This window comes from Balaenoptera physalus (assembly GCF_965194825.1).
Source record: "Balaenoptera physalus genome assembly, chromosome: 5".
Lineage (NCBI taxonomy): Eukaryota > Metazoa > Chordata > Mammalia > Artiodactyla > Balaenopteridae > Balaenoptera > Balaenoptera physalus.
In genome coordinates, this window is record NC_138884.1 from 73,631,074 (window position 1) to 73,658,206 (window position 27,133).

The 27,133-nt window shown below is 37.7% G+C and overlaps 2 protein-coding genes and 1 long non-coding RNA gene across 4 annotated transcripts in view; 1 reads left to right on the forward strand and 2 right to left on the reverse strand.

Annotated features, from left to right (window-relative positions):
• The window catches only part of IGFBP7 (insulin like growth factor binding protein 7), a 77,294-nt gene extending 69,968 nt beyond the window's left edge, over positions 1–7,326 (forward strand). The window contains exons 3-5 of the mRNA XM_082464489.1: positions 5,043–5,159; positions 5,818–5,944; positions 7,055–7,326. Coding sequence (XP_082320615.1) covers positions 5,043–5,159; positions 5,818–5,944; positions 7,055–7,074 — 264 coding nt within the window. The 3' untranslated portion in view covers positions 7,075–7,326. The remainder of the gene's footprint in view (positions 1–5,042; positions 5,160–5,817; positions 5,945–7,054) is intronic.
• The window catches only part of POLR2B (RNA polymerase II subunit B), a 46,684-nt gene continuing 26,789 nt past the window's right edge, over positions 7,239–27,133 (reverse strand). For both annotated transcript variants that reach the window (XM_082464440.1, XM_082464441.1), the window contains 11 exons: positions 26,283–26,481; positions 25,801–25,969; positions 15,453–15,549; positions 14,233–14,327; positions 12,959–13,209; positions 12,789–12,878; positions 12,103–12,210; positions 11,235–11,348; positions 10,670–10,830; positions 8,009–8,204; positions 7,239–7,494 (listed from right to left, as the gene is read on the reverse strand). In XM_082464440.1, coding sequence (XP_082320566.1) covers positions 7,405–7,494; positions 8,009–8,204; positions 10,670–10,830; positions 11,235–11,348; positions 12,103–12,210; positions 12,789–12,878; positions 12,959–13,209; positions 14,233–14,327; positions 15,453–15,549; positions 25,801–25,969; positions 26,283–26,481 — 1,570 coding nt within the window. In that variant the 3' untranslated portion in view covers positions 7,239–7,404. The remainder of the gene's footprint in view (positions 7,495–8,008; positions 8,205–10,669; positions 10,831–11,234; positions 11,349–12,102; positions 12,211–12,788; positions 12,879–12,958; positions 13,210–14,232; positions 14,328–15,452; positions 15,550–25,800; positions 25,970–26,282; positions 26,482–27,133) is intronic.
• Positions 18,858–25,792, reverse strand: LOC309662093. The gene is made up of 2 exons (XR_014264508.1): positions 21,435–25,792; positions 18,858–21,052 (listed from the first exon to the last, which is right to left on the reverse strand). It is a non-coding gene; the product is annotated as an uncharacterized lncRNA (long non-coding RNA).

Consider the following 27,133-nt stretch of genomic DNA (forward strand, 5'->3'; position numbering starts at 1 on the left):
GATAATGCTGCCTTAAATATCTGAGTATACATATCCTACATGCAACCACCTTTTTTTCCCCTATAGGATAGATTCCCCCAAAAGATGCATGACTAAGTCAAAAGATTTATTTAATTTTAGTCTTAATAGACATTGTCAGATTACTTTCTTCTTTTTTAAAAAAATTCTTTACCACCTCATTTAATAATTATGAAAATGTTAAAAAATCTGACAAGTTGGAGGCAGTGTACCTCTTAGAGCACTCCTTAGTACCCTCAATACAGTAAACATCTATTTCTTATCTACAGTGTGTTATGCACTCTGCTAATCTCATTTGTTCCTGTTTTCAAGGAATTTTGTCTGGTTTCTTTTCTTTTTAAATTGAACTATAGTTGATTTATAATGTTGTATTAATTTCTGCTGTGCAGCAAAGTGATTCAGTTATATATCTGAGTATAGCCTACATCTGCTAATCCCAACCTCCCACTCCATCATCCCTCCACCAACCCCCTCCCCCTTGGCAACCACAAGTCTGTCCTCTATGTCCGTGAGTCTGCTTCTGTTTTGTAGATAGGTTCATTTGTGTCATATTTTAGATTCCACATATAAGTGATATTATATGGTATTTGTCTCTTTCTTACTTCACTTCACATAGTATGATAATCTCTAGATCCATCCGTGTTGCTGCAAATGGCATTGTTTTGTTCTTTTTATGGCTTGAGTAGTATTCCATTGTATATATGAACCAGATCTGCTTTATCCATTCATCTGTTGATGGACATTTAGGTTGTTTCCATGTCTTGGCTATTGTGAATAGTGCTGCTATGAACACAGGGGTGCATGTATCTTTTTGAATTACAGTCTTGTCTGGGTATATGCCCAGTAGTGGGATTGCTGGATCATATGGTAATTCTATTTTTAGTTTTTTAAGGAATCTCCATACTGTTTTCCATAGTGGCTGTATCAATTTACATTCCCACCAACAGTGTAGGAGGGTTCCCTTTTCTCCACACCCTCTCCAGCATGTTATTTGTAGACTTTTTAATGATGGCCATTCTGACTGGTGTGAGGTGGTACCTCATTGTAATTTTGATTTGCATTTCTCTAATAATTAGCAGTGTTGAGCATCTTTTCATGTGCCTATTGGCCATTTGTATGTCTTCTTCAGAGAAATGTTTATTTAGGTCTTCTGACCATTTTTCGATTGAGTCGTTTTTTTTGTTGTTGGGTTGTATGAGCTGTTTGTATATTTTGGAAATTAAGCCCTTGTGGGTCACATTGTTTGCAAATATTTTCTCCAATTCTGTAGGGTGTCTTTTCAGGTTTTTTATAGTTTCCCTTGCTGTGCAAAGGCTTGTAAGTTTGATTAGGTCCCATTTGTTTATTTTTATTTCTATTGCCTTGGGAGACTGACCTAAGAAAACATTGGTATGATTTATGTCAGAGAATGTTTTGCCTATGATCTCTTCTAGGAGTTTTATGGTTTGTTTTATGCTTAAGTCTTTAAGCCATTTTGAGTTTATTTTCGTGTATGGTGAGAGGGTGTGTTCTAACTTCATTGATTTACATGCGGCTGTCCAATTTTCCCAACACCACTTGCTGAAGAGACTGACTTTTCCCCATTGTATATTCTTGCCTTTGTCGAAGATTAATTGACTGTAGGTGTTTGGGTCTATTTCTGGGCTCTCTATTCTGTTCCACTGATCCGTATGTCTCTTTTCATGCCAGTACCATGCTGTTTTGATTACTATAGCTTTGCAGTATTGTCTGAAGTCTGGGAGGGTTATGCCTCCTGCTTTGTTCTTTTTCTTCAGGATTGCTTTGGCAATTCTGGGTCTTTTATGGTTCCATATAGACTTGAGGATTTTTTCTAGTTCTGTGAAAAATGTCATGGGTAATTTGATAGGGATCACATTAAATCTGTAGATTGCTTTGGGTCATATGGCCATTTTAACAATATTAATTCTTCCAATCCAAGAGCATGGGATATTTTTCCATTTCTTTGAATCATCTTCAGTTTCCTTTATTAATGGTTTATAGTTCTCAGCATATGTCTTCCACCTTCCTGGTCAGGTTTATGTCTAAATATCTTATTTTTGGGGGTGCAATTTTGAAAGGTATTTTTTTTTACATTCGCTTTCTGATACTTCATTGTTAGTATAAAGAAATGCAACCGACTTCTGTATGGTATTCTTGTACCCTGCTATCTTGCTGAATTCTTTTATCAGTTCTAGTAGTTTTTGTGTGGACAGTTAGGGTTTTCTATATACAGAATCATGTCATCTGAGTATAATGACAATTTTATCTCTTCCCTTTCAATTTGGATACCTTTTGCTTCTTTTTCTTGTCTGATTGCTGTGGTGTCAGATCATTTTCTAAAGAGATTGTAGCAGTTCACACTCTCCCCAGCAATGTTTGGATGTCATTTCCCTGCATCCTCACCAGCACTGAATATTACCACTCTTTTTAGTTTTTGTTAATGATGGGTAGAAGTATCATCTCATTATTGCTTTGTTTCCTTGACTACATTGAGAATATTTTTATATTTGAATTTTCTTTTATATGAATTACCTGTTCGTAGCCTTAGTCATTTTTCTATTGGGTTGATTCTTATCAGTTTGTGGCTTTTTGTACATTAGAGATACTGACCCTTTATCATGTATTACAAATATTTTTTCCTAGCCAACCAATTCTTTTATTTGTTTACAGTGGCTGAGGAGCTTAAAATTTTAACAGTTGTGTATTCTATTTCATCATAAAATTCTGAAACTTCACCAAAAAGGCACAGCAAATATGTTCTAAGCTGCATAAATGATCCCTGCAATTCAGTGAATGCTTGAGGTTTATCAACCTGTAGCAATCAGACTAATGCATCCTGTTTCTGTAGTCATTGGCACCTTTTTCTTAGTTATTGCTTGTTGTAGCTAAAACACAACCAGAGAGGGCTGAGATGAATTCCTGGGTCTCCCTCTGATTCTTCACCTAGTTGAGGCTCTATGGTGAGTAGTGACTTTTAGGCAGTTTTTTCCACCCTACAAACTTCTAGCCCATTGCAGATCTGTAGAATTGTATTAGAAATCACTTTTCTCAGCTCTGCCTGCATCTTTTTTTCTCAAACCAAAAATGTATTTATCAACAAACTCCCCTTACATAAGTGAGGCAGTAGTTTGCTTGTATAAAAATTTGCCACGTAAAAATTCTTTGCACTTCTGTATGTTTCCTACATGACATAAAACTTTTTACAATATGTTAATTAAAATGAGTTCTGTTGAATATAAACATTCATTTTCCAATCAAATACTTAACAACAGTTTCTTGGCACACAGCGGGTCAGGTTAATTGGCACAGAATGCTCTTTACTGAGAGCTACATGAGCTGAGGAACAACAGCTCCGTTGCTAAGATTCACTATTTCAACGTGGTAGTGTTTTTCTGCTTTGGTCACATACAAAACCTTTAAAGAATTCTGAAATTCAATATATAAAGACCAGAGACATATTACTTTAGCCAGTGAATCAAATTAATACTTAAAACCATTATTTAAAAAAAAGAGAAATACCAAAACCATTATTTAAAATCATTTTTAAATAACTGTTTCAAGATCTGCACTAGTATAAACTATTTCTTCCAGCTTGGAACTTGGGAACTGAAGGAAAAAGATGCCTATTGAGTTTATCTGTTTTGTCTTTATAACATTCATATGAGAAAAACACTGAGATACCTGGTTTTCTCTCACTCATAGCGGCAATATGGGGAAATCTCAGGGAAAAAAAGAAAAGCAAACAGGCGAAAGCCAGGCATTCCAAATCAGTAATGCTAGGTATTTTTTATAGAGTAGGAGATTGGCCTAGATTCCACATGGTTTGCAGAGTGCCAATCCTGGTGTCATGAAGCAGAAAAATAAAGGGTGGGTTTGATGCTGAGACAACAGCTTAGTAACAGCATGTGGTGGCAGTGGGCTCACAAGTAGGAGAAGCAACTCTGATGTAAAGTGTCAAAAAAAAAAAAAATTAGATACTATGATCTAACTCAAGATTTGCTTAATTATAAAAGAAAATGAAAACTACCTATTTGAGACTGTAAATCCTTTTTTCTAATTACAAAGGTAATATCAATAAACATCAACCTAACTCTTGAAGGCTGGGATGGAATAAACAAACATTGCTTCATGTATTCTTTGATATATATTTTTAAACCCATCATTATCACAAGCCTTAAAATATTTATACTGTGACTCAGCAGTTCCACTTCTAGAAATTTATGCTAAATGTATATGTATGGAGGGGTTACAGGTAAATTTTATTCTGTGAATTTTTATACATTTTCCAAAGTTTATATAATGAACACAGTTTTACCTTTTTAAATGAGGGGGGAAGTAGGACAGTATTCTCTAGTGGCCTCAAGCCAAAGAAACCGAGTTTCTTCTTACTTCATCTTTCTGAATCTCATCATGACATGCACAGGGATAGCAAGTTTTGTCATAAGAGAACAACGACAGCAGCTTGTACTTGACAGGCGTTTTTGCTCTCAGGTCTTTAGTAAATCATTTGATGAACCCTTAGCCCTCAGAACAAAGTAATGGTATTGGCTTTGGACTCAACCTGTTATTTTCCATTGATGAGGCTGTTGCAGGAAGAGTCCCAAGAGTTGAGCGCTTACACAAGGTCCCAAGTATCAAACCTAGGACTCGGTGACAGTTTATCAAAATGGCATATGGCAAACAAGACCCAACACTGAGAAGCAGAATTTACAAGGGCATGCGTTAATGATGGTAGCCAGTGGCAGGAAAGTGTGACAGTCTGTATTCCCCAAAAATGCAGAAAAATACATTAATTCAAAATATACATGCTTAGAGGGAAACTGAAAGGAAGAAGTAAAAAAAAGAATGTATATTTTACGTAAGTATTCAGGAAAGGGTAATATGGAAATTGCTGGGTTTAATCCAGTTAGAAAGTCTGATGTATATACCCTGTGCAATTCTAGGAATGTTGACCACTTCCAAGTTGATGATTCAGTGCAGAGAACTCAGACTATATCCCCCCCACCCCGCCTTTTTTTTTGCAGGTTAAAAGGGGTCACTATGGAGTTCAAAGAACAGAACTCTTGCCTGGTGACCGAGACAACCTGGCCATTCAGACCCGGGGTGGCCCAGAAAAGCATGAAGTAACTGGCTGGGTGCTGGTGAGTACCAAGAGCTAGCAAGGATTTCACTCTTAGGAACAGACACAGCAAACCAAAGGTGCCTGATGTACTGCCAGGCTCAAAGTATTCGCCTGCCATTCCACATCTCTTTAGAACAGCCTTACCACGAGCTGTTTCTCTTTCAAAGGAAACTAAAAAAAAAACAAACAGCTGGGGTTTATTAGGATGTTTTGGAAACCACCAAAAAGTAAGTGAGAACCAACTTTTTTTTCCCCTAAGAGTTCAAAGCAAAATCCTCAAAGGGAACTAATGACCCAAGCATTATTTTAATCAATTATTGATTATTTTACTTGACCTCTGATAGCCATGGACACGCATGGATAGTACTTAGATCACATACCCTACACCAAGGTCTCCCTCAAACAAGGATATGTGCACGTATCCTGTTTTTAACCTATGCACTGTGACCTAAAGTTGTCCATGACAACTTTACCTCATAGTAGGAATCCTCCTGGCAGACCAATATGATAGCTATATAATTACTCCTAACACAAGACTTGCACTGTTTCTAGCAGTAGAAATACTTTGCTATGAAACCCCGGTCATGTTAGGAAACTTATGAAATAATGACCTAATTGAAGCCACAGGAAAAAAGTTCACTGCCATAGAGAAACTAAAGATCCTTTTTCTTTCATAGGTATCTCCTCTTAGTAAGGAAGATGCCGGAGAATATGAGTGCCACGCATCCAATTCCCAAGGACAGGCTTCGGCATCAGCAAAAATTACAGTGGTTGATGCCTTACATGAAATACCAGTGAAAAAAGGTAGGTAATAAATCTCATAACCATTTAAAATGACTAGTGCTTGTGTTTAATAAAGGACAGAACCAAGTATGAAAGTATCAGACATAACTCTTAATGAAATTCTGTGATGTTAGGAATCCACAAGGGAAGGGCATTAAGTATGTAATCAAAATGCAGAGTGCCTGGCTCCAAAAGAGCATTCAGTGGTTGATGGAATGCTATTATTATGATGCTATTATTATGACTCAGATGCTTTCACTTTATCTTACACGTAAGAGTCAAACCTGATTGGAATGGTTTATATTTCCCATAACTTTCTATCTTCACAGCATTTTCCTTGGTGTTGTGACTATTATAGTAAATTCCCATTTAAAAGGAAATGATTGTAGACAATTCTGGTCCTTCACTTTGCACTTTTATAAGAAAAAACCAGAAAGAGTATATTGGCAAGTACTCAATTCTGTTCTGCCTCTATCCACTTCACTGTCAAAAGCTTCCTCTTAAGCATCCACCCTGGCGGTATGAGAGTAATGCTACTTTACATTTATATAGTTCTATTAGACTGATGTCTGAATTGGTTTTTCCTTAAGCCAAAAATAACGAAATTTACTGTCAGCATTTGTCAAAACCATTCCACTGTGTGGATCACTCAGCTGTGGTACGAAAGGAAGAAATATCAAGTAAAGATGTGTTTGGTCAGATTCTCTTCAGCCAAGATGTGTAAAGTCAAGTGATGAAACAAACAGCAGTAGCTAAGAGTCATGTGTTTGAGTCTCAGCTCTGCCACTAATTATTCCACTTTAAATTCTGAATGAGAACTGGATGACAAAGGAAAGTTCCTTGGCCTCTCTGGATCTCACCTTGCTCATCTGTGAAACATGCTTCTCCCAGTTCTATAGTAAGGTCTGTCACTTACAGATAGACAAGTACAACAAGATCACCTTCCACATCTAAAATCATATGGCTCAAATTCCAAAAAGCACTCCCACCATATCATTTATAGTTACTCACACATCCTTTATCCCCACATTTTAACATCTTCATTTATTTGGAAACACTAAACTACCTCAAAATTAGAAAGTCAACCATGTCCATATATGTAACTAATTTTTATCTTTTCTTTTTAAACAGGTGAAGGTGCTGAGCTGTAAACCTGCAGAATATATTAATCTGCATAGCTGAAAGTAGTCATGGGTAACTACAACCCCTGTTCTTGCCTAATAACCAGTTTCTTTTCATCCAGTCCACTAACAAACACTTTAGTTATATTCACTGGTTTTACACCATGAAATACAAAATAAAGATAACACATCAAGACTGTCTACAAAAATTTGTCTATTTACAGAAGAAAAGCATGCATATCAAACAAAACAAATAAAATGCTTTTTCTCATAGTGCAAGTACATTTTTGTTTTAAAATTTTTTTAAAAGCTATATCATAGAAACTAGAAACAAGACACAAAGAAAGATTTTTAAAAGAGCTAAACACTCATCATTCGAGGTGCAATACTCATAGACATGAGTTCCTGAAACAACAGTTTGCATGCATACGGCATTCGCACCAAAGAGATCTGGGGGAGAGAGGAGAGAGAGAAAAAAAAAGGTAATTAGCAAAGCTGTATTGAAGCGACCCCACTTCCCTACCCCAGAAAAACCTAAAGACTTGGTACTGGAGGTGATGAACAAATGAGGGTGATAACACTCATCCTACCTTGGCCTTTGGTGGCTCTTCTAAAAGGCTTTGGTATTCTGCCCTTTCTGCCAGATATAATTTATATTCACCCTTCTCAATTAAAAGGTTTAACAAAACTCATTGTTTAAAATTCTTTGTACAAGGCCTTATTATTTCCAAAAGATTAACAGCTTAGCTTAGAGAAATTACCACACTAAAACTTAATTAAACTAGTTTTTAGAAAAACAGAATTGTTACCTTTTTCCTCATTTAAAACTAGGAATCTTAAAGAAGCATGCTATCAAAATTGTGAAAATGCCAATCTGTTCCACCACACTAAATCTGCCTGGATGATTAGGCCAACATGGTTATATCCTGAACAGATATCAACTGTCAGTAAGGTCTGTACATACCTGGGTTTTATTTCGGCAGCCCCTGCATTCATATGTATGGGTCCTGGTGTTAGCGATCGCCATTATTCCACAAAGATTGCAAACATGAACCTGATATGGATCTGATGCCTCAAACAATCTTTCCCTTAAAAACTGCGCTGCTCCATGGGCAATCTGACAATCTCGTTCCATTTCTCCAAAACGCAGGCCACCATCACTGTCATGGAAAAAACAACAGACTATTTTGTACTGATTTTCTGTTATCAACACCACTTTGACTAATGGCAAGAATAAAGAATATTAGAAAGAAAGAGAACTAGACTCTAATTTTTCTACTCTTGCATTCTCTCTACATGGTGGGGAGGTTGAGAAGTCTACCAACTATTTGGTGTGCATTAGAAGGTCCCCAGAGTAAACACATAAGATTCTCAAGTATAGCGTATACTTTTCCAAATAAAATACAATGAAGTACAAAATAAAATCTCATCAGACTATCATTTAACTTACTAGAATTCACCTCTATACTAAAAAATGAATAATAAAAAAGTCAATCTAAATAAAGCAGCTTCTCCATGAATGAGACTCCCAGGCAATCAAACCTGAAATGATAAATGCATGTTGGCAAAAGTGATGCAAAGAACAGGTGACTAGTCACAGGTTTCCCCAGCATGTAAGTGAAATGCATTGTTTTGATGGCCAGGCAAGTGGATGGTGATGGCTTCCTTAATGTTCTTAAATACATAAGATCAATGAGCTTCTAATGATATTACCAAAAACAAAACATTTGGTCAGCTTTGGAGGATTCTAGGCAACCAACGTGTCATTTTGAAAACTGGTAAGTAAAAGGAAAGAATTAAGCATTTATTTTGCCTTTTAGTATATGAACCATGTCAGCAGGTTAGCAGCTGAGGAAACAAAGTTTCTCTCTATGAAAGTATTCCAGCTAATAAATGAAGGAATGATAAATTAGAATCTCATCAGTTTGCAAACCTTTAAATAATTAAAGGTTTTACATAATGATCATTAATAGCTGCTAAAGTCATAAAAGAGACAACCAGATATTGAAAGTATACAGCACTGCCTTTGAAGTATTACTATGAAAGAACACAAACCCTTCACTTCATCAAGGCTCTAGATCTGATTAGCCATTTACAAGAAAAATAGGAACACAGAGCCCAGGAATGCAATCAACAAAAATCCAGACTGAGAGAGAATTCCTTGGCAGTCCAGTGGTTAGGACTCAGCGCTTTCACTGCTAAGTGAAAATATTTTCCAAATGACCAAATATGATACTATAAAATTACATAAGTATAAAAGATACATTCAAAGTGTAAGGCCAATGGATTTTAATATAATAAAAGATTCACTTAAGTGGTTTCAAATCTACATCACAAGTAACCTTTAAGAAAGGACAACTTGGGGCTTCCCTGGTGGCACAGTGGTTGAGAATCTGCCTGCCAATGCAGGAGACACGGGTTCGAGCACTGGTCTGGGAAGATCCCACATGCCACGGAGCAAACTAGGCCCGTGAGCCACAATTACTGAGCCTGCGCGTCTGGAGCCTGTGCTCCGCAACAAGAGAGGCCGCGATAGTGAGAGGCCCACGCACTGCGATGAAGAGTGTCCCCCACTTGCCGCAACTAGAGAAAGCTCTCGCACAGAAACGAAGGCCCAACACAGCCATAAATAAATAAATAAAAATTTTTTTAAAAAAAGGAGAGGACAACTTGGACTTCCCTGGTGGCACAGTAGTTAAGAATCCACCTACCAATGCAGGGAACACGAGTTCGAGCCCTGGTCTGAGAAGATCCCACATGCCGCGGACCAACTAAACCTGTGCACCACAACTACTGAGCCCACTTGCCTAGAGCCCGAGCTATGCAATAAGCCACCACAATGAGAAGCCCGCATACCACAACAAAGAGTATCCCCCGCTCGGAGCAACTAGAGAAAGCCCACACGCAGCAACGAAGACCCAACGCAGCCAAAAATAAATAAATTTATTTAAAAAGAAAAAAGACAACTTGTTTTGGTGTAGCATCAAAAGAAAAAAAATTCACAATCACCTGAAAATTATTAAAATATTCTTCCCTTTCCAACCACAAATCTGTGTGAGGTCAGATTTTCCTCATATAGCAATACTTAATTATAAAAAATAAAATCCTGCAATGGGATGAATGCAGAAGCAGACACAATAATCCAGCTGTCTTCTCACAAACCAGTTCATTAAAAAAGATTTGTAAAAAGGTAAACCAATGTCACTCATCACTAAATTTATTTGGAAAATATTTTTCACTTAAAAGGTTACTTATGTTAATGTGTAATGGATTTGTTACTGTTATTTTTTAAATAAAGTAATAAATATTTCAAACCTTTCTCTGTTTTAATTTCTAACGGGATAAATATCAAAAGATACAGGGACTTCCCTGGTGGCGCAGTGGTTAAGACTCTGTGCTCCCAATGCAGGGGGGGCCCAGGTCCAATCCCTGGCCAGGGAACTAGATCCCACAACTAAGGAGCCCACGTGCCACAACTAAGGAGCCTGCCTACTGCAACTAAGACCCAGTGCAACAACAAAAAGAGATCCAACTCCCAGACAAAAAAAAGCCTTTGGGGTCCTGGAATCAAGAAATTTGAGAACCACTGCTTTATATAACAGTGATGATGATGCCGCTCTCTTACCGAGATCTACCCTCCATGGGCTGTCTATTAAGGATCTGAATAGGTCCCCGAGCACGAGAATGAATCTTATCATCCACCATGTGCTTCAAACGCTGGTAGTAAGTGGGGCCAATAAAAATTTGTGATGTGATTTTTCGACCAGTGAATCCATTGTATAGGACCTGAAACAGACAGATTTTGAAGCACAGACTTAAAAGTATTAAACAAGTTCAAAGAATATATGTGCATATACTATATAATTCCATTTCTATAAAAATCAAAACAGAAAACTATAGTGTAAAGAGAGTAGTCACCTTGGGGTGGGGGTATGACGGTAGTGACTGGAAGGGGACACAAGGGGGGCATCTAGGCATAAAAGGGTTCTGGTAATTTTCAAGACCTGGGTGCCAGTCACACAGCTGTGTTCACTTTGTGAAAATTCATCAACCTGTATGTACATTTACGGTTTTGCATGTAATTTGAAGTATGTGGTATACTTTAATGAAAAATTTAATTTTTTAAAAAATGAAATTACATAACAAAAAAGAATACTCATAACAAATTACCAATGTAAGAGCAAACACACCTCATTTCCTCTGAGATGGTAGCCATAATCAGATAAAAGATTAGAAATCTTCTGTACATTAACAGCATCATTGAATGGAGTGGCATCACCAATTTCACCCTTGTTAGCTGATACCTTTAAAAAGAAAAGTCATCTCTAAAAGGCTGCTTCCTTCTCTCTACCTTTAGAAGTCTATATCAATACAAATATATTCAATAAAAAAAATAAAAATCCTTTCTGGAAAGGAAGATTTCGAACTTAAGATTAAGGATTAACAAATATCTATGTAATGGAAAGCTGTAATATAGTAAGGTTCATTTTATTAGCATCTTATATAAAATATAACAAACTAATTTACCTAAAACATAAAAACAACTCAATTATAAGCCTTCAAGTAGGAAACTCTCTGTGAGACCAGATACAAAAAGAATGAGACTCCCAAGTACTTCCTACGACTCAAGGAAAATGACATTTTAATGCCCTAAAACCAAGCCATCCCATGTGTTAAGCTGTAGCTACTCTACCTTAATAAGATACTTAAAAATAGAAAAACCTCCACTGAAAGATGCATGCATAGCTAATAGTATAGCTATAAAACCATTAGGTTCACACTGAACTACTAACCACCATTTATAGAAAAGAACCAGTCAAAAGAATAACCATATATACAAGTAAAGACTGGATGTAGTAATAAATTTTGCAAAACTTCTCAGTCATAACTTTGCAAAGTTTGACAAAAAAAGAGAGACATAATCAAACCAATTTAAAAGCAGGAAAGTTAAGTGTCATATTGGCTTTTTCCAAAGTACCCTGGCTCAAATGAAAGAAATGACCTAACGTTTCGGAAGAAACCAACTTGGAACCTATATTTTTAAAGAAAATCTCTTACCTTCCCTTGAAGACATTCAATCAAGTGACCAATAGTCATACGAGAGGGAATGGCATGGGGATTTATGATGATATCGGGGGTGATTCCTTCGCAGGTGAAAGGCATATCCTATAAAGGAATTTTTTTAAAGACACTTAAAAAAACTTAAATCTCTTAGCTAGAGAACTAGAGCTAACTCCCGCTCATCTAAACTTTTCTATGTCCTAAATTCTGTTCAACGTAGTGTGTTCACCTACTTATTCAACACTAAAATTAGGGCTTCCCTGATGGCGCAGTGGTTAAGAATCCACCTGCCAACGCAGGGGACAAGGGTTCGAGCCCTGGTCCGGGAAGATCCCACGTGCCGTGGAGCAACTAAGCCCATGCACCACAACTACTGAGCCTGCACTCTAGAGCCCATGAGCCACAACTACTGAGCCCACGGGCCACAACTACTGAAGCCTGCGTGCCTAGAGCCCATGCACCACAACGAAGAGCAGCCCCTGCTCACCACAACTAGAGAAAGCCCGCACACAGCAACGAAGACCCAATGCAGCCATAAATAAGTAAATTAATTAAATCTTAAAAAAACCCACTAAAATTAAAAGTCAAGCCTTTACTGCCTCTGGGCTCTTAAGTGAAAGAACATTTTGATTTAATAAAATGTTCAACAAAACTTTGGGTTAGAGGTGATAAAAGATACCTACCTCTTGTCTATACTGAATACCACAAGTACCCTTTTGACCATGTCGACTAGCAAATTTGTCTCCAATCTGTGGAATTCTAACAGAGCGTACCTGAATTCACACAAAAATAGGTTAGTTAAGTCATTCTGGTTTACTTTCTATAAATAGCAATATGACAAAGCTATACTCACCCTTATTTTACAAAATTTATATCCTTCTTGGTTGAGAGTTACCATAACCTGATCCACAATGCCCGTCTCACTAGTCCTGAGAAAAGTGCTACAGTCTCTCTTAGTATAGCGTCTATTAGTGCCCTCCAATTCATCTTCATTTTCAGGCAACGTGACTGTTTTGCCTATAATAACATCATCTCCTGATACACGAACCCCAGGAGCTATCAAACCATCATCATCCAGCTTGTCATAAATAGCATGCCTCATACCTGAGAAGAAAGAGACAGAATTTTCTGAAATGGTAATACCATAAAGAAAAGTATTTAAAATGTCCCATAATCCCCCTCCCAAAAAGATTAAAAACCAAATATATAAATCAGTTTCAAGTCAGAGAGAAGTTCACAGGAATCTCTAACACGTGTAGTAATATGCCCTTATTCCAAATACTACAAACTATTCTGAACTCGGTAAAAAAGCATTGGACTGATTCAGATTCTCCATTTGCTAAGTGACTTTGGATAAGTGTGTTGCCATCTTCTGATCTCTATATTGCATAAGGAAGAGTATCTATGTCCTCTACGTACAATCTCCAACAGAAAGTTTGAATTTAATCTTCTATCATCTTAACTCCACTGAACATCAATTAACTACCACAGAGAACCACCCACAGGAAATGGAGTAACAGGAAGATACCTAAGGAAAAAATTTTACTTCATGCAATACTATTAAAAGCCAAAACTGTAGGAGAGAGAACCCTTTTCCCTGAGATATCCCATCCATCCCACTTTATACAGCTTTTAAGTGTCTGTAAAAATAAGAACTAGAAAATAAATTTTGAGTTTTCCAGAAGAAACAGAAAGTTCTAGGTATCCTCTCATTAGTTATTTGTTAAATACATACAAATATTGTGGCTAGACAAACACTATGGTCACACCACAATGTGAAGAGGAGAGGAAGTTCCCATGCAAATAGATAAACTGAGGGACAGGACACAGTACAAGTGAGAATGGGGCTGAGGTGTGTCCCATGAAATTACATGACCTCTCTGATTTTCTAAATCCCCTCCTCAATGCAAGACCTAGCAGACTGGAAGGACTATAGCAAGCCCACTCCTAGGTGCAAAGACTTCTGGCAAATATACCTATTTCCTTAATAGAAGCTCTAAGAATAATAAGAAAACATACTCCCACATGGCAAAAAGAAAGGGGGGCGGGCAAACCCCAAAAAATTAATCAGGAAAACCATGGTAAGCTAACTTTGAATTCCATAATTTCAATGTCAGTATTGCTTACCCTGGCAAGTTTCACGTGTAGGCTTCTCAAAAACTTCTTCTTGATCAAACCCTTTTTTAGACTCCTGTTCTTTGTATGATCGATAGAAAACAGACCTAAAAACACATGGTTCTAAAGTTAACTTCTATTTTCCTTTAATAATAGGGCTTAGAACATACCAATAAATTTTACTTAATTGACATGTGGTAATTTAAACCATGGTAATTTAAACCATGAATCTGGGACAAGAGTTAACTGTATTAAGGGTCAAAGTTAAGTCTTAAAGAGCTATTACACAGGCCACACATGTAGCATTTGACCCATAACCTTAACACAGCTGGAATTATATGTGAGACCAGGAAGGACTAATGTCACTGAGTCCAACCTCCTACCCAAAATAAGAATCCCTCCCATAATAACCCTCAGAGATGGTCACCCAGGATCTGCCCCAATATTTCTAGTGAGAAGTTTATGATACTAAGCTATAACGTACACCTCTGGTCTTAGTGCCTATCCTCTGAAAACTATACAGAAAAAAAAAATCCATCCTCTCTTCTTAACTCCCAGTTCTTTAACCAACTTTCACATAACATGGATTTGAGATTAATGTTTGACAATAAAATAATCAAACTGAAGAATAATAGAAAATAAGATTGAAAAAGAAAATATACTATAATTTTAACAGCAGTTATTGATTGGGTTGGCCAAAAAGTTCATTCGGGTTTTTCCATAACATCTTACAGAAAAACCCAAACGAACTTTTTAGCCAACCCAATATTCATGGGTCCTAAAACTCTAGGTTTATTTTTACTTTAGACATTTCTATATTATCTAAACACAAACATTTATTTGCTTACAAATAAAGGGGGGCTCAAAATATTAGCAACTGAAAATCCTCAGATACAAGAAGCAGTGTCTTCAGTTGTTCGTGACCATCAGGCAGGCCTTCTGCTTTCTGAAGTAGGGCACTGATTTTACCACACTAACCCCTATATAGGAAACCATACAACAACATGTGCCTGGCAGATACCCACAAAGTTTCATGAATGGAGGCAGAAGATTAAATAACCTAACAGAAAAATTTCTCTGCTGTCAGATCAAAATTTCTTCCGGACTGACATTCAAAACCCCCAAAAGTTTGGAAACACACAATTCGCACCTATTTTTAAAGAACTTTTTAAAAATAAAATATTAATATTTCCACCATATGTGTATTTTGACAACTTTTATAAATAGCTGACCTGAAAAAGCCTCGGTCTACAGCTGAACGATTCATGATGACAGAGTCTTCTTGATTATATCCAGTGTATGATGCAATAGCCACAATTGAGTTGATACCTGCAGTGCATTTAAGAGAAAACATTAAAGCACCATATGAGAAACAAAGAAAAATTACCCCTTTCTTTTAAATCAATTTTATTTAATCATATCTGCCTCAAATGTTTTCACCATGGTAACTGTCAAAGTCTACTCCTCTTGGAATAGCAATCTGTGAGACAACTACTCTGATGGCTAAATGTTTGATATAAGCAAGTTTTTAATATAAACAATCTTATTTAGTTGCTGCTGCCAAAACTATTTTTGATGAGACCATAAAGATTTAGAGTATCAAGTATTGATAAACAAAACTGATAAACCTTTAGCTACACTCATCAAGAAAAAAAGGGAGAGGGCTCAAATCAACAAAATCAGAAATGAAACAGAACTTACAACTGACACCACAGAAATACAAAGGATCATAAGAGACTACTACAAACAACTATATGCCAATAAAATGGACAACCTAGAAGAAATGGACAAATTCTTGGAAAACTACAATCTCCCAAGACTGAACCAGGAAGGAACAGAAAATATGAACAGACCAATCACAAGTACTGAAATTGAAACTGTGATTTAAAAACTTCGAACAAAAGTCCAGGACCAGATGGCTTCACGGGCAAATTCTATCAAACATTGAGAGAATTAACACCTATCCTTCTGAAACTATTCAAAAAATTGCAGAGGAAAGAACATTCCTAAACTCATTCTATGAGGCCACTATCACCCTGATACCAAAACCAGACAAAGATACCACAAAAAAAGGATCACACACCATGATCAAATGGTATTTATCCCAGGGATGCAAGGATTTTTCAATATCCGCAAATCAATCAGTGTGATACACCACATTAACAAACTGAAGAATAAAAACCATATGGTCAACTCGATAGATGCAGAAAAAGCTTCTGACAAAATTCAACACCCATTTATAACAAAAAATCTCCAGAAAGTGGGCATAGAGAGAACCTACCTCAACATAATAAAGGTCATATATGACAAAACCACAGCTCACATCGTACTCAACAGTAAAAAGCTGAAAGCATTTCCTCTAAGATCAGGAACAAGACAAGGATGTCCACTCTCACCACTTTTATTCAACATAGTTCTGGAAGTCCTAGCCATTGGCAATCAGAAAAGAAAAAGAAAGAAAAGGAATCCAAATCGGAAAAGAAGTAAAGCTGTCACTGTTTGCAGATGACATGATACTATACACAGAAAATCCTGAAGATGCTACCAGAAAACTACTACAGCTCATGAATGAATTCAGTATAGTTGCAGGATACAAAATCAATACACAGAAATCTCTTTTCTATACACTAACAACAAAAGATCAGAAAGAGAAATTAAGGAAACAACCCCAATAACCATCACATCAAAAAGAATAAGATACCTAGGAATAAACCTACCTAAGGAGGCAAAAGACCTGTAGTCTGAAAACTATATGACACTGATGAAAGAAATAAAAAATGACACAAACAGATGGAAAGATATACCATGTTCTTGGACTGGAAGAATCAATATTGTCAAAATGACTATACCACCCAAGGCAATCCACAGATTCAATGCAATCCCTATCAAATTACCAATGGCATTTGTCACAGAACTAGAATGAAAAAATTTTAAATTTGTAATGGAAATTCAAAAGACCCCAAAGCAATCCTGAGAAAGAAAAACAGAGCTGGAGGAATCAGGCTCCCTGGCTTCAGACTACACTACAAAGCTACAGTAATCAAGACAATATGGTACTGGCACAAAAACAGAAATATAGATTAATGGAACAGGATAGAAAGCCCAGAAATAAACCCATGCACCTATGGTCAATTAATCTACGAAGGAGGCAAGAATATACAGTGGAGAAAAGACAGTCTCTTCAATAAGTGGTGCTGGGAAAACTGGACAGCTATATGTAAAACAATGAAATTAGAACATTCTCTAACACCATACACAAAAATAAACTCAGAATGGATTAAAGACCTAAATGTAAGGCCAGACACTACAAAACTCTTAGAGGAAAACACAGGCAGAACACTCTGACATAAATTGAAGCAATATCTTTTTGGATCCACCTCCTAGAGTAATGGAAATAAAAATAAATAAATGGGATCTAATTAAACTTTAAAGCTTTTGCACAGAAAAGGAAACCATAAGCAAAATGAAAAGACAATCCACAGAATGAGAGAAAATGTTTGCAAACCAAGTGACTGACAAGGGATAAATTTCCAAAATATACAAACAACTCATGCAGCTCAACATCAAAAAAACAAACAACCCAATCAAAAAATGGGCAGAAGATCTAAACAGACATTTCTCCAAAGAGGACATACAGATGGCCAAAAAACACATGAAAAGATGCTCAACATCACTTATTATCAGAGAAATGCAAATTAAAACTACAATGAGGTATCACCTCACACTGATCAGAATGGCCATCATCAAAAAATCTACAAACAAACAAACAAACAAACAAAATCTACAAACAACAAATGCTGAAGAGGGCATGGAGGAAAGGGAACCCTCATGCATTGTTGGTGGGAATGTAAATTGATACAGCCACTGTGGAGAACAGTATGGAGATTCCTTAAAAAATGAAAAACAGAACTACCATATGACCCAGCAACCCCACTACTGGGCATATACCCAGAGAAAACCATAATTCGAAAAGACACATGCACCCCAACGTTCATTGCAGCACTGTTTACAATAGCCAGGCATGGATGCAACCTAAATGTCCATTGACAGAGGAATGGATAAAGAAGATGTGGTACATATATACAATGTAATATTACTCAGCCATAAAAAAGAATGAAATAATGCCATTTGCAGCAACATGGATGGACCTAGAGATTATCATACTAAGTGAAGTAAGAAAGAGGAAGACACGTATCATATGATATTTGGAATATATGTGGAATCTAAAAAAATGATACAAATGAACTTTTTTACAAATCAGAAACAGATTCACAGACTTCAAAAACAAACTTACGGTTACCAAAGGGGAAGGGTTGGGGGGGAGGGATAAATTAGGAGTTTGGGATCAACAAGGATCTACTGTATAGCACAGGGAACTCTACTCAATATTCTGTAATAACCTATACGGGAAAAGAATCTAAAAAAGAACGGATATGTATATACGTATAACTGAATCACTTTGCTGTACCCCTGAAACTAACACAATATTGTAAATCAACTATAATATAAAATTAAAATTATATTTAAATAAAGTAACAAGTATTAAAGAAGAAAAAAGTTGAAAACTCTATAAACTAGTAGATTGCAATATAAGAAATGATCGTTGAATGTGAGTGGGGTTTCTTTTTTTTTAAGACTTATTTATTATTTTTTTATTTTATTTTATTTTTGGCTGCATCAGGTCTTAGTTGCAACATGCGGGATCTTCCGTTAAGGCACGCGGGCTTCTCTAGTTGTGGCGTGCAGGTTTTCTCTTCTCTAGTTGTGGTGCACAGGCTCCAGGGCGCATGGGCTCTGTAGTTGTGGTGCACGGGCTCCAGAACGCGTGGGCTCTGTAGTTTTGCAGCACGTGGGCTCTAGTTGAGGCGTGCGAGCTCAGTAGACATGGCACGCAGGCTTAGTTGCCCCGCGGCATGTGGGATCTTAGTTCCCTGACCAGGGATCGACCCTGAGTCCCCTGCACTGTAGGGCGGTTTCTTTACCACTGGACCACCAGGGAAGTCCGAGTGGGGTTTCAATGAACCATTCATATATACGTGAATCATCAGATTTTCCAAAAATTGAAACACTCAACTCTAAAGCTACAGTAACATAATATCTTGATCTAAGTATTTCAAATGTGGAGTAAAAACTATGACTACAGAATACAAAGGAACCAAAATCTGGATGACTGAATGTTTTGGTTATCTAAGTTCTGAATAAACTGTTTATATTTGCTTCCTTAAAGCTAAATTCAACTTTCAAAACACAACCCACCCTTCAAGAGGAGACACACCATTCATTTACACTTTTATGTGTACAGCAGGGATGCAAAAGTTTTCATAAGTGGAGTGCAGGTAAGGGGTGGCAGCACTGCTGGTCTGGGTCTGGGTCACTAAAGACACACTCCTCCAAGTCTCTGATTCTCAGTAATTCCCAACCCAAGGTAGGAATGGATTTGTAGAAAGAGATACACACAAAAAGCAGGCCCTCCTCCCTAACTACCACATTTGCTCCTCCTTAACAAGTACATTTCTATGGCCCGCTGTGCCATAGAAAGCTTTCCACTAGCTATTTTAAATGCACTGACCATAACATTTTAAAAAATAAATTCACACTAAAGCTTAGATTTCAAGCTTTTCTTGAAAAATCAGATCTGGCATCACTGAGTCTGCACGTACACATCACAACCACAGCTGATGCTGAATAGGGCTAACCCCAGCAAAAAGGCAAACCTCTCTTCAACTCCACCTACTCACCAATCTTGCCTAAGCCTGTAGGAATCTGAGACTGCAAGCTCTGTTGAACAGATAACACGAAACACTTTGTGCTAAATATAACCTTGAATGCTCTCTAAAGAAGGATCATAGTAACAAGAGGGCACCTGTTGTTCTGGGCACCCTGATGGGTTTGTGTATCTGTATTTGGAGCAGGAAAAACTAAAATGCTCTGCTGGGAGAGGAAGGGGAGTAAGAAATCCTCCAAGGGAAAGGCAGTGTCAAGGAAGCTGAGTCCTTCCTGGAAAGGACCAGAGATAAAGCACCCAATAGCAGGGAGCCAAGAAGAGTTTTCAGAGATCAGAAAAGTCAAATAGTCTCTCCTCAGGTGTGCAATGAAAACTCCTGAAATCTAAATGATTTCCTCTAAGAAATCTTTAGTAATATCCACACTAGTCACCACTCTTTTGTGTGGATTGTCTGAGAAAACTAGAAGAATTTTAATTTTCACACAGTCAAGCTGCATAGCGCAGAAAAAGTACATAAAGATGCAGGATCCTGACGGCAGGGCGGGATCTGAAAAGAGTCGGGAATTTGCAGAAATCCAGGGTCTTGGGAGATGTGATATGATCCTACTACTAGGGAGCCGGGGCAGGACATATATGACATCTGTGATACATGGAATGGGCAAGACTTCCCTAGCATGTCCTCATGTTTCTGTGCAGTGCTACCTATGCCCTCCCTCTTCTCCAGGTGACAGCCTATAGGTGCTCAACTGTCTTGGCCCTTGTGGGGCTTTCCTCCTCTCATGTGACAATCCCTGGATCGCCCACACTTGCTATATCAACTACAGCCCAGGAGGCAACCCCCTCCATCCTACAACCTTTATCCAAGGTATCTGGGCAAGTCTGAAAGATCAGCTAAATTTAGCTAAAAAGAGTAAACTTCTGAATTATATGTCTAATATTTTCTTCTTAGCTTAAAAGCCCCAAATCAAGAAACAATGTAGTGAAGAGGAAACAGCACAAGAAAGTGAAATGGGGGGAAGGCGTACATCTGGTCTAAAAGGGAAAAAAAAGGACCAGAGTTTACATTCTGGATTTGCAAATTAAGTTGTATAACTTTGGGCAAATAACCTTTCTTTTTCTTTTTTTTTTTTTTTTTAATTAATTAATTAATTTTTTGGTTGCGTTGGGTCTTCGTTGCTGCGCGCGGGCTTTCTCTAGTTGCGGCGAGCGGGGGCTACTGTTCGTTGCGGTGTGGGAGCTTCTCATTGCGGTTGGTGGCTTCTCTTGTTGCGGAGCACAGGCTTCTAGGCACGTGGGCTTCAGTAGTTGCGGCACGCAGGCTCAGTAGTTGTGGCTTGCGGGCTCTAGAGCACAGGCTCGGTAGTTGTGGCACACGGGCTTAGTTGCTCCGTGGCATGTGGGATCTTCCCAGACCAGGGCTCGAACCCGTGTCCCCTGCATTGGCAGGCGGATTCTTAACCACTGCACCACCAGGGAAGTCCCAAATAACCTTTCTGATCCTGTCTCCACATCTGTACAACAGAGATGATACAACCACCACTATCACTAATCAGCTAACATTTATTTCTCCCTTATTAACTGCTAGGCACTAAGCCATGAGTTTTAAGTGGATTTAACCATTTAATCATCACAAAAGCTTTATGAGGCAGGTACTATTATTATTCTCATTTTGTAGGTGAAAAAACATCACAAAGCTTTTATCATGCTTAGAAATAATGTGTAAGGTGCCTTGGGTGGTGGTTCACACAAACTGCTCAATAAATATTAGTAACTTCAAAAAAGTATCTGTGATCTCAAAGACTATAAACATGTGAAATCTAGGATTACAACCCACCTGTCAGCCAGGCTCAAACCCTTTCAGCCATTCTGTCCCCACCTACTTCAAACCTCAGCTCAGCAGTAAGGAGGCTCTAAGTAACTTTTTTTTTTTTAATTTATTTTATTTATTTATTTATCTATGGCTGAGTTGGGTCTTTGTTTCTGTGCGAGGGCTTTCTCCAGTTGCGGCGAGTGGGGGCCACTATTCATCGCAGTGCGCGGGCCTCTCACTATCGCGGCCTCTCTTGTTGCGGAGCACAGGCTCCAGACGCGCAGGCTCAGTAATTGTGGCTCATGGGCCCAGTTGCTCCGCGGCATGTGGGATCTTCCCAGACCAGGGCTCAAACCCGTGTCCCCTGCATTGGCAGGCAGATTCTCAACCACTGTGCCACCAGGGAAGCCCCTAAGTATCTTGACCCACTTTAAGTCAAGGTGAACTTTTGTCAAAAGGATCTTTGCTCCCAGAAGATGTCAACCAAAGAAACAGTACTCTATAGAAACAGGAATGATACTAATCCAAAGACATTCCTTAAGATAACCTTATTAGCCCCTTCCCCTTAGGGCTCAGAATTTGGCCAATGCAGCTGGCAGGTTAGGCAGGGCCAGAGCTAATAATTCAGCCACGATGGTCAGGAGATTGGTTACATCAATAGATTGAGCAAATAACTAAATATACTGACGACAATGGGAGCCAGGTTTCTCACTGTCAGAGAATGGAATTCTAAAATAAACACTATGGTGTTGTACTGGGATGGGAGATATGGTATTGATATGAACTCATGGTTCTTTAGTATATAGAGATATAAAAATAGATAAAGGTGGGGACGGGTATATGCATACATGTATTTTCCTAGTTCCAACAGCCGAGAGGACCTAGAAATGATGACATTATAATAGCAAGGAGCACACCTAGCACCCAGATTTTGGTTTCCACACACTATTCTTTTATCCTAAAAGGAGAAATGGCCAAGTCCAAGTTTAGGGGAAGAAAAGCACAAGATGAGGCAAAATGTAAGGAAGTGCTTGAAGAACAATGAGGACCTATCAGGAGTCATCTTGAAGATACTCCCACTGGAAAATCTGGGACAACTTCAGCATCAAACAGGGAGGAATGATAAAATTAGAAAATCACCATTTGGCAATAATCACCTGCTAAACTAATGACTGAAAGTGTGACAAGGAATAGCTATTCACATCATCTCAAAGTGTCTTCTCACAAAGACTTATTACTTACCTAATAAGTACAAAATAATTATAATTAATAAAAAGTGGAGAAACCTGACAAACACCATCTTAATTACATGATAAAAGTTAAAATCACTAATAATGGGACAGAGACAGCATGTGCTCCCTGATATCATGCCCTAAGAATACAGCACTGCTTCTATGCTAGTACTGCCAAAAAATTCATAACCTGAATATAAATCTTGGGGAAACAATAGTCAAACCCAAACTGAGAGACAATGTATAAAGTAACTTGACTGGACTCTTCAAAAATGTGGAGGTCATAGAGACAAGGAAAAACTAAAGAACTGTTCCAGATTAAAGAGACTAAAGACACATGCACTATCCTGGATTAGATCCTAGACCCATAATGGACATCATGAGGACAACTGGCAAAATCTGAATTGGGGACTGCTGAGTAGATGGGTATCAATGTTAACCCCCTGATGTTGATGGTTGTACTGTGGAGAATGTCTTTTTTAGGAAACATACACTGAAGAATTAAAGAGTGATGTGGGATTTCCCTGGTGGTGCAGTGGTTAAGAATCCGCCTGCCAATGCAGGGGACATGGGCTCAAGCCCTGGTCCGGGAAGATACCACATGCCACGGAGCAGCTAATCCCGTGCGCCACAATTACTGAGCCTGCGCTCTAGAGCCCGCGTGCCACAACTACTGAGCCCACGTGCCACAAGTACTGAAGCCTGCATGGCGAAGGGCCCGTGCTCCACAACAAGGGAAGCCACCGCAATGAGAAGCCCGCGCACCAAAACTAGAGAAAGCCCACGCACAGTAACAAAGACCCAACGCAGCCAAAAATAAATAAATTAATTAATTAATTAAAGAGTGATGTGGCTTCAGATCTGTAACTTAACTTTTAAATGATTCAAGAAGAAAGAGAAAGGGAAAGAATAAGGCAAATGTGCTAAAATGTGAACTAGGAAATCTGGATGAATAGTATATAGGAGTTCTTTGTAACAGTCTTACAACTTTTCTGTAAGCTTGAGATTATCTCAAAATAAAGTTTTTTAAAATATAGATAGATAACAAGATTAAGGCATGAAGTAATAACAGAACTGAAAGGCTTGTAGTCCCTACCAGCCATGCCCTCACCACTTCGTATCAGTGCCAAAGGAACATTCTATTTCAAATCAATCCTTCACCTGTTTCTTTTCTTTTCTAGCCATAAAGAAATTATTATCTAAATGTTGAAGAAAACACAGCACTGCAAGTATAGCCCAAAGATACCAGCACATTGTAGACAACGTAACAGATTTTGTTTTTCTAGACAATAGTAACCCCTTGTGGAAGACTTTGAAAATAAATCATTCTAACCTGTGAGAATTTGCTATCAAAATGTTAGATCCCCTATTATAGTAAATAATTTAAAGCCACTATTTACAAGGCAAACTTTACTAAATAATGTTATCCGCGGTCAAAGCCAAAATTCCGCTAATAATACGGTAAGACAACAACTCTGCCAAAGAACTATGCTGTCTCCTTTATATTCAACACTAATACCCTTCAGACTTCTCTGCACCATTTTACCTGTTGTCCAGTCTCATTGAGAATCTCTTCCTGCAACTTCCTGATTCTTCTCCTTATCAGCTACGTCTCAAATCTCCTCTCTGGATTTCTTTGCCTGGTGCCTAAAGTTCTGACGGTCTCTGGCTTTATTCTCACTCTGAATTTTCCCTCAGCAATTTCACAGTAATCTATAATTATCATTAATATATCAAAAACTTCACAGCTCTTGATTTGACCTTCTTTCTAACCACATTTGCAACTCACTGTTGGAGGATCATTCCTGAGATGTTTTGGCAGCAACTCAAAATCAGCATGTTGAAAACTGAACTTATTATCTTACATCTAAAACCTCTTCTTTCAATCTAAAAAAGAGTGGATATATGTATAACTGACTCACTTTGCTGTACAGCAGAAACTAACACAACATTATAAACCAACTGTACTCCAATAAAAATTGATTTAAAAAAATAAATAAATAAAACCTCTTCTTTCTTCTAACATGCTCCCAATATTAATAGTTATCTCTCTCTTGATCACCCAAGCCAGTAACACCAACGATATTTCCAATCCCTTTCTCCCCTCTCTTCATCATTCTACATCCAATAAGTAATCAAGTGTTAATCTTAACAAGTGTATTCCAACAGGTGTCTCACGCCCTTACGCTTTTTCATTTCTTAATAAGGACCTTACTGTTTCTCACTTGGACCACTGCAAGAACCTCTAAGTTACCTCCCTACTTAATACCGTATCTGACTCTAATCTATCCTTTACGTGACTGCCAGAATTATACTGAAAAATAAATTTGTAACTGTATTACTTCCTTGTTCAAAAAGGCTGGGTAGTTCTTCATTCTCCAAATAAAATTCAACCTGCTGTCTCCACACTATGAGACCAAGTATCACTCCCATGCATTTCCACTCAGGCCATACTAAACTGACATAAATACTGACAGTTGCCTTCATGCACCCAGGACCTTGTTCAAACCATCTCTCAAATTCAAATACCCTTTCATCAACTTTACTCTAGTCCAAAATGAAATTGGCTCTAGACTCCAACAGGAATCAATCATTTCTTTCACTCTGTGCTTCCAAAGGAATCTATACCTCCATCATAACACTTTACACATATCTACCTTTTTATTGAATTGTGCTCATGTTTTCCCACCACATTATAAATTCTAAGAGAATAGAGACTGTGTCATATGCATTTTATTAACCCTCCAAAGAACCCACAAAAGTGTCTTAAGCATGGCAGGATCTTAAAAAATGTAGGACAAAACTGAACATACCTGCTGGCAGCTCTCTAAATCGTAGGTATTCCATTGACCGTGTAGTCACAAGTGGTTTTTGAGGATAGTAGAGAACATGGGCCAATGTATCCATACGAACATGAAAGTTGGTAATATAAACCCCCATAGCCTGCTTACCCATAGCAGACTGGTATGTGTTTCTAGGGGACTAAAGGTAGAAATGAAAAGCAGAATCGGTGAAAATTTAATTACTTCTAAATAAACAGACTTTACAGGGTACTTCATAAATCAGAAATATGGTTGGTAAAGTTCCTATTCTTTCTGAAAGATAAGTGACAACCATTTGGAATAATCAATTATGGCTCTTAAGAGTCAAACACAAGAATAAGCATATTAAGTGCTGTAGTTCATCATCTTTACACTAAAAGGCTTTTATTTCAGAAAAAACTACAGACTAATCTCTAATTTTTATTCTGCTTCCCCCAATTCCTCACAAAGCATAGTCAAAAACTGCTACCAACCTGGTTATGATCAGGAAAAGGAATAATAGATGCACAGACACCAAGAATCATTGATGGATGAATCTCACAGTGCGTATATGTGGAACAATAAGCTACTTCTTTCTCCTGTAAATCATCTGGGGTCATTGCGAGCATCACCGTTTCTTCTTCTAGAGTATCAATATATTCTACTACCCCACTGGCCACAAGATCCTGCCAACTAAAAAAGAATTCATTTAATTTCCTTACTTCCTGAACTATTTTAATTAACTAGGCTTCCTACTTAATAAGGAGTATTCCTATATCTGTATGCATTCACATAGAAAGAGTCCCAAAATAAGTATATTATTGTTAACAGTGAAAGAAACAAGTTACTGAACAATACACATAAAGTATGGCTCTGTAACTACTGTTAGTTTGTTTTGCTCTGCTCTGATCTAAAGAACCTACTTGTTTGTGGGGCTAGGGTGAGTATATAAAAACAAAAAATAAGGTCTGGAAGAACAAATACCCCAACTGGTAACAGTATTTACTTTTGAAAAGGAGAGTGTGAACTGGGGGCTCTTATATATTTTTATTACACCTATTTTTTGAATTTTTAACAATAAAAATATATACATTCATATATCACTAATAATAAATTGTAAAAGATTCTTTTTATTAAATTTATTATTATATTGTTCATATTATGTTATACATTATTTATATCACATCGGTTATTTCTTTTTCTTTTTTTTGGCCGCACCACGCAGCATGCAGGATCCTAACTCCCCAACCAGGGATGGAACCCATGCCCCATGCAGTGAAAGCACAGAGGTTATTTCTTATTAGTAGTAGAGGTAGTCTTTACCATGTCACAAAGACTTTTACGC